Raw genomic sequence first — 8,602 nt, 5'->3', positions numbered from 1 at the left:
CTTGGAAGCAGGGAGAAATTAAGAATCTATTATGGTAATCTACATGAGAAATTGTGATAGCTGATCCAAAACAATAGCAATGGGAATGGATAGGAAAGAGCAGTAAAGGGTTAAAATAACCAGGACTTGTGAACAGATCAGAAGTAAAGAGTGACAATAAAGAGAGTCATAGATAATTACACATTTTCTAGCTTCCCAGCTGACTAGATGGAAATGCTATGATTGGAGATAGGAAATAGAGGAGCACAGGTAGGTGGGAGATAAGTTCATTTGGGACAAGTTGGGGTTCTGGTGTCTATACAAAGACAGTTAGGATGCTCTGCTGTTCCTGGGAAATAGAGTCTGAGGTTCAGGAGAATGGTCCGAGATCAGTAGAGAAATTGGGGCAAAGTCAGTGAAGGGTATGAGCCTGTTTAAAGAGATGAGAAGAATTTCTTGTCCTGGATTATCATATAAATTGCTTGTCAGAGTGATAAGCGATATATCCTCAATTATAAAGAAGAGGAAACCAAGTGATTAATGATACACGTTAAACTAAGGAATAACAAGGAAAAAATGGAAAATCAGAATTTAAAATTTCTAATTTTGATAACTGAACATTTTGAGAATGGATGATAAGAAAACGACTGTAACAAAATGAATTCCCAATTCCCAGTTACTGCTCTTAGCCAAGCTACTACTGGTTCATCACTTGAGGCTTTGGGGAAATTCTTACCTGCTCCAGGCCTCAATCTTCTCATCTGTAAAACAGGGTTGCTGAGAGGAGTAAACAATTCCTGCAAAGCATTTAGTTAGCATAATGCTTGGCACATAAAAAGGGTGCTGTAATTTTTGTTATATTTAACAGTGGAACAGTTTTACTAGAAAACGGAAAATATGAACTCTCCAAGAAAACCACTAGTAAAAGGACAAGTGAAGACCATTACTAACAATACAAAGAGAAATGCTATTCAGATGGTCCCTTCTTGCTACTTCCTGAGTACCTAGAATGGAGATGTGTATTTGGTCTGGCGTGCCGCCTACTCTTGTTACCGAACTCAGGTTCAGCTGCTCGCCGCTCAAAAGCCAATAACTGAGGGGCAAGTGGCAGTAGAAAGGAAAGGTGCTTTATTCAGAAGAGCTGGCAATTTGGGGAGAAGGTGGACTCATGTCTGGAGACCAACTCCAAAGATTCTGTTCAGCCATGACAATTTTCAAAGGGAAAAAGGGGAAACCACCTCAGTTAATCATCAGAGTAGGAGATCAGATTCTTCTTGATTTTTCCATTGTGTGCAGACCTGCTGACTTCTGATCTTCCTTTGGATGCTCTCTTGCCTGCTTGGTTGGCCTGCAGATTTGCTAAGGGGGAAGCCAGGGGTAGAGAGTCAGTCATTCTTTAACTACTTAACCTTTCATTCTTACTCCTTTTAATCCAGGAAAGGAATCAACAGGTCAAGCAGGGCATTGTGTACATTCAGTAGAGAAGTCAAGAGTTAGGTTAAATGTTACCTAGTGATCTTCTTTTTATAATTGTTTATGGGGAATAGAAATAGACTACAGGAAAGGGGCAAAAGAGCTGCTTACAAATCCCCACTTGGCAGACATCATTCCATTTCTATGAGATTAGGGGTGAAGGTCCATCTTCTGTAACTTCTTCATGCTGACATAGGGTGTTGTTATTTTCAGAGTGGAAGATCTTGACATGGGTCTGCAGCATCTCTTTGCTGACAATTTTAGTTGCTTGCTTACATATATGGGCAGACCAAGCTACAATTATTCTAATGCCCACAAAGATATATATTATTATGAGCAATAGTGTTAATCCCGTTCTTTCATCAGACACTGAGTCTCTGACTCTATTGTCCTAATCATTAACTGCTTGAGTGTGCTCTTCGTGACTCTGGGAGGCCTGGGAGACTTCAGCTTTCCTACAAACAAGAGGCAGGGGACATAGAGGGGCCTTCGGACTTGGGGGGAGGGGGCCACAGGGTTCTGCTCTGTTCCACTATGACTATGATACCTCAAAACACTTCTGATTCCTTGTATTCATTGCCTATGCTGTGTAACGAATTACCACAAACTTGACAACTTAAAACAACTCAAATTTATTATCTCCAGTTTCACAGCATAGATACTTTGCTTAGGGTCTCACTGGGCTGAAACCAAGGTGTTGGCCGGGGCTGTGGTTCTTGGTTCTCACAGGCCCTCTTCTAAGCTCACAGGTGGTTGGCAGAATTCATTTCCTTCCAGTTGCAGAACGTTTCCCTTTGAGTTGTTGGCTGGTGATCACTCAGCACTCCAGGCTGCCTGCCATTCCTTGTCATGTGGCCCCCACAGGAAATTCTCAGTGTAGATGTTTGCTTTCTTCCAGCCTCCAAAGCACTTCCCATGCACTGACTCCCCCTCCTGCTTTGGAGGAATCTTTGGCTTCTCAAGTCTCTGATGTCTGGACTGAGATTTAATGGGCTCATGTGATTAGCCCATGTAGATAATATCCTTATCTTAAGATCAACTGACCTGGGACCTTAATTACATCTGCAAATTTCCTTCACAGCAGCACCTAGAATGGTGTTTGAATAACTGGGAGAAGGTACATATTCACCCAGGGGTTGGGAACCTTGGGGGACCATTTTAAGAATCCTGTCTACCACACTCCTGAAGCACATGCTAGTCACAGGACTGAGCAGTGGTTTTTAGTGGCACTGCTGCATTTAACATTTGCCCTTTTGGCTATTTCTCTACATTCCATTTACCTTTGAATGACAAGTTGCTGAATTATCTCAAAGGCTAAGAGACATGCATTTAGAAGAGTGACATATTTTTTCTCCATGCTCTCAGGATACCTCTGAATGATGTATAATTATAGGTCTTTCACCTCTGACTCTTTGCTCGTAACACCTAAATAATCTTTGGGTCAAGGCAAGGATTTATCTGTCACACACACACACACAAAAAAAGCTTTTCAACTCAAAATTGCTTACTATTCCTCACTTCAAGATTTGAGAAGTGTCAGTTTGATCAATGTAGTCCTGGCAACAAATCAGTTGAGGTCAAGCCTGGTTTGAGGGGGTACTTGAACATGTGCTTGCCCTGAACATATATTTAATTCAGGAGCAATATATTTCACATTGTCAAATCAAGTGGCATCATTCAAGAGGCCCCTAATTCAGACACAGCTAGGCTGAGAAACCAGTAATAAAAAGGAGCAAGGGGCAAATGCTAAGCTAAGGGTGGCGGTGAAGTACAAATCATGGCTGAAATGCTTAACCTCTAGGGCTGCCAGCAACAGCTGTCTCTGCAATTGGTCCTGGTCAGGTGAAACTCCAGAACTTTTTAGATTGATCTGCATTTGGCCTACACCAGTGCTGCAAGCAACAGCTGCCCAGCAGTTGGCCTAGGGAAAAAAGAGACCCCTTACCTCTCCCCCAACACACAGCAAGATCCTAAAGATCAACCTATATTCAGGTCTTTTAATATGTTCAGACATATTCTTAGTTGGTCACCAGATTCTAGATTACTCAATGCAATACACAAAGGCAACAAGAGATGGTGTAATGATTTCTTGATCATCTGGAGATATCAAAGTTTTTACTGTGTAAAGGCTGTGCTAATAGGTATCTTGGACATCATGAAAAATGTCAATATTTGAATGTATACTCACGTTTTGATCTGTGTCCCAGGGAAAACTCTAAGTTCATTTCAAATTACCTATTTTTGTACTTTTTTCTCCTTTCTTTTCTAAAAGTAATTATAAACTCTCATTTCCATGCTGTAAAGAGATTGTAAAGCCCATAAATCATAATTAAGCTGGTGTTCTTAAATTACTGAGTAATAGTCCCTTGATTCTTGAGCCTGTTTGTCCTGCTCACCCCACTTCATCCCAAAAAAAGGGAAGACAATAGGGGCACTAAATGCACTTCCTGCATTGCAGGACTAAGGCAATGTCTCTTCTCTCTCTGAAGTCATCCCTAAAACAAACTAGGACCTCTGACTTACCACCAGCAGAAATCAAAGCAAATTTTGGAACACACCTCAAAAGAAAAACAAAGTGAAACAATTTTTAACTACAAGTTCTATTTTTGGGGGGCGAGGGGAGCATTATTCCCAACTGCCTATAGACATGGTAGAACAATACATTGCTCACACCTAGTTAAGTGACTCCAAGTTGGGAAGAACCAAACATACTTTGGCAATATATCTGATGAGTGGGCAAGTTTATTTGTTAAAAGCTCTTACTTGGTTAAAGATTCATACTAGTACAAATTCTGGGAAAGATGTTACAATTATATTACAATATATAAGTTTTAAGAGTTATTCTATGTATCCAGTAAGTCAAGCCAAGACCAGCAAGTTATGTAATTTGGGTTTAAACCAAGAAAATGTTAGGACTACAGCTGTCCATCAATAGAATGGCTTGCCTTTTAAAGCAGGCAGTAACTTGTCTACGTTAGCATTTTAGTGTCATGGGCCCTCAAGGAAGTACCCTGCTTTGGGTCCTCTCTGGTCCCTTCTAACTTAAAACTTGTATATTCACTAACATCACATGACTGAATTGTACATTTCACTTAAATACTTTGTTGTCTGCCTTATGTTGCAATGTCTTCTCAATTGCACAGATATATAACCATCCATGCCATGAATTCTGGTGTAGACAATGCAAGAGACGACTTGTCATTTGTGAGGCTTAAAAGACTTGGGCCCTTCTTTACAATATTAGAAAAATAGCCCTAAAGGTACTCTACTTACTCAACCTATCATTCAAAATTTACACGTTGTGATTGGCAGTTAAATTTAAGAGTACCTTTCTGCTCTGAAAAATAGCTACATGTAACTTTATAGAGAAGCCATAGTATTTCAGAAATTAAAAAACTGGTTGGAAGCAGACTTCTCTTAAAAAGAAAGTGTCTAATATTAAGTTCTCTCAAAAGCAACTAAATTTCATCACAGAAACCTTTCCTGTGCTTGTGGAAAAAGAACCAACTCCCGCCACACTCCCCTCTCACCCCACACACAAAACACAAAAGACTTTGAATTTCTCTCAGATATTTTGGTACTTGAGCTTTTTATTTTATGCTGATTTTTATGATTATCTAATTGTTTCATAAAGGTAATTCTTGCCTCTCTGGAACAATCCTAGTTCTGAAAGACAAGAACAACTGGACAAGAACAAGTCCTAAGTCTATCACTGACTTGCTGAATGACCCTGGGCAAATCACTAGGACTCTGTTTTTTAAGGTTCACTTACCACCAATGAAATAACCTCCTCAGAGTAGCTGGGAAACTCTCACAAGGTCATGGATCTGACAATGCCTTGGGAAGTATGAGTAGTACACAGATAAATGTTTTATGTACTTCCGCCTATTGCATGATGCCTATCCAGGATGAGGTGGATAGTAGGTGTTGACCCAACCATAGGAGAAGTAGATAGAACTATTTAAAATAACTTTAGCTCACTTTCTCATTTGGTTTATCATTTCCTCTGTATTTTTAAAAAATTATACCCTCCTTCCTCAAATAACACAAAGAACCTCTTCTCTGAGGGATTTATTGGTCCCTGTGGAACCTGCGAAGGCCAGAAACACTCACGGCCAATGAATGACAACCTATGTTTGTCTCTTCAGTCTTATAGTATCTGCAGGACTGAAGTCTGCCAATGTCCATGCGTCTGTCCAGAACATCCATACGCCCCATGCTTGTTCTGTGTGTCATGGGGACGCCGAGAGATGACACATTCAATGGTGGTACTTCAACCAGTGCGGAAGCCCTTCCCTTTGGGGTCTGACAGGATGACTACACCCCAGCAAGCAATGCCTAGGGAAAAAACAACAGTACTTTATTCTTTATGTTGTACTTCAATTTACCAGGTGCTTTCATATATATCAACTTATTTAACCCTCACAGTACTCCTTGAAGATACAATTACCATTATTTCTATCTTACAGAAAAGTGAAGCTCAGGAAAGGAAAGTTGAGAGAAAAAAAAATTGTTACTTCCCCAAAGCAAGAAAGTTACTAAAAGGGAATTGATCTGGGTAATCTAATTAAGAAGGTAAGAGATCTGAAAACTTAAAATTCTATTCACTCACTTGGTCTGAAGAGCTAAAAAAAGTCACTACATTTTACTGGACGACAGCTTGACAATCACGTAGTATTGTTACAAATAAGAACTGTGGGCCACAGTAGCCAATGGTAGACCTTAGTATGTGGGCTTTGAACCCATGTCTACAATCTACCTTCAAAGCCAAAGTTCTTAAACCAAGGTCAAGTGCTTTCACTCAGGCCTTCTCCACAATCTAGAGAAGCAGCATGGGTTTTGGTAACAGATAAGCCTGGGAATCAAAGGCTAGCTGTGTCATATCCTGGGTGTCTGACTTCAAACTCTCTGTGCAGTAAAATAGGACTACTATATTCATACCTATCTTTAATAGCTTTTGGTAGGATTAAAAAGATTGAGGCTAGTAAGAGTTCTCAAAAAAAATATTGTGATTTAAGAAAAAAGAAAAGCTTCCCAACAACTTTTTCTCCCCACCCCCATCTTAGGGGGTGGTGGTGGGGTAAATGCCTGCCGCCACGTGGCCAACCCGGGCGCCCCGCCCCCCGCCCACGTGGCTGCGCCCCTCTTCTCCCTCTTCCCCCAGCCCAAGGGTAGTGCCCCGAACTCTCACTGATGCCGAAGACCATCTGCGCAATCGTGCCTGGACCCGGGGGGTATCCCAGCTTCATGGGCTTCCGTGCCACCCAGTACACGTACCCGCCCGCCCCTATCAGCCCGGACCCGGAGAGCACGCGACAGCTCCAGCAGTTATTAAACAGAGGGGCTTCCGCTGGAGGGGCCGGCCCTCCGGGTGCAATGACGGGCACGGGGTTGGCGGAGGAGGCGACCTCAGGAGGCGCGGCGGAGGAGGCGACATCAGGAGGCGCAACGTCCTTGACTGGCTCAAGTGGCTGGGAAACGAAAGAACCCATGATTAGGACCTCGGTCTCAGCCGTAGGAACCTTCCCACGAACTGACGTAAAAGATGTGCCCGGAAACTGAGCGCTGGCGCGCTGCACCGGAAGCAGCCCGAGGGCCGCTGGGAAATGTAGTTCTTGCCTCGGAGGAGGGAAAAGACGGAGGTGGACTGCCATACGGGTGTTCTGTGGCGAAAACCTTGGCCCTGACGGAGGCCAGTTTTTTTTTTCCCTCCCAGTCCTTTTAAGAATTTAGCCAACTCCCTAAATGTCTCAACTCGCAGTCTCCTTAGAGGAAAAGTCTGGGTTTCTAAGTGTCCTGTCTAACAGGAAAGGTGAGACCTCGGGCATGTCACTTCACCTGTTTGTGTGTTTGACTTAAAAAGGTTGGAGGTGTTTGACTTAAAAAGAGTTAAGTAGTTTGTGCCTGACTGTATGCTAGACACTTTGCTAAGCGATTATCTGCACTATGCCATTTGCTATTCCCGACCCAACACGGTATCAGTTTCCCAATACGTGACAAAACTGGTTAGGTGACATAGCCATAGTAGACCCAACGTCTGTGTGAAGATAGAATCAAATTTCTTAAACGCTACCTGTACATAATGTGAAGGGACTACACAAATATAAGACGGGTATTAAAAATGGGTTTGAATTACCTGCATAAACACTTTTAATTTCGCTGTAGCATTTTTCATCCCACCTTTCCTTTCTTTCGGGTAGGGTTGGGTATATGTTTCTTGTGCTGGGTTTTTCTCAGAGGATTATTGGTAAGAACAAAGGCATTTAGAATTCAGAGGTTGTTTCTGTTAGAGAAGATGGGCGAAAGTAGGATTAATTTCAGGTTTGAACTTTTCTCCTTTAGAATGGCTTAAAAAATTAACAAGATAAAAAGAAATTCACTCTTCATCTTTCTAAAACGGTGATGTGATTTTGGGTACACTAAAAGGACAAAAATAAAGATATGGTTAAATAGGAGAAAATAAAGTAGTGAGAATACTAGACTGCCTGCTGCTTAATTTCTAAGACCATCCCCTTTTCCCTAAAATAAATAAATCAATAAATCTATATCTCCGTGTGTTGTGTAGTAGAAAGACAGACTTTTGGGAAATTTGTGATCTGTACCTAGCTCTGTCACTACGAGTCAGCCATATGACACAGGGAACGTTATTTATTCTCTCCGGCCTGTAGTTACCTCATGTTTGAAATGAGATTTGAAATAGGTGATATCTAACTTCAAAATTCTATTATATATTAGTAATCTCTCTTTAGATAACATTATGCTAAGTGCTGTACCAAATGAATTCAACAGTATTTCGCTTAGAAATTCATAGTTTATGGCTGCTGCTTCTTGCTGTGCTCAGATAAAATATTCTATAATACATTTGATTTCTTCTTATATATGTGAGAAAGAAATAATCATTTGGCAGTGGTTACCAAACATTTTGATTACACTCTATGGATAAAAAAGACTGAGCCAAAAAAAAAAAAGACTGAGCCTGCAATAGAATTTATGCATGCCTATTTATTATTTATAAATTATATATTAATATACTACTTTATACAGTATTATAAGGATAAGATTAAATAATAGGAATGGAAATTTTAATATTTTCTCATATCCCAATAGATGGGATTGTGCATCTCCATGGATATCATGGTTATTAGGTATG

The 8,602-nt window shown here is 41.0% G+C and overlaps 1 protein-coding gene across 1 annotated transcript; it reads right to left on the bottom strand.

Moving 5' to 3' along the window:
- Nucleotides 1–5,612: 5,612 nt before the first annotated feature.
- Nucleotides 5,613–7,008, bottom strand: DMAC1 (distal membrane arm assembly component 1). The gene is made up of 2 exons (XM_022573689.2): nt 6,644–7,008; nt 5,613–5,790 (listed from the first exon to the last, which is right to left on the bottom strand). The coding sequence occupies exons 1-2, from the start codon at nt 6,942–6,944 to the stop codon at nt 5,726–5,728; spliced, it is 366 nt and encodes a 121-aa protein (XP_022429397.1). The 5' UTR covers nt 6,945–7,008; the 3' UTR covers nt 5,613–5,725.
- Between the last annotated feature and the right edge of the window lie 1,594 nt (nt 7,009–8,602).

Source organism: Delphinapterus leucas, chromosome 6 (assembly GCF_059928025.1).
Source record: "Delphinapterus leucas isolate spDelLeu-1000000601 "Yukka" chromosome 6, BTC_Dleu_Yukka2, whole genome shotgun sequence".
Classification (NCBI taxonomy): domain Eukaryota; kingdom Metazoa; phylum Chordata; class Mammalia; order Artiodactyla; family Monodontidae; genus Delphinapterus; species Delphinapterus leucas.
This window is presented reverse-complemented; position numbering and strand designations above follow the sequence as displayed.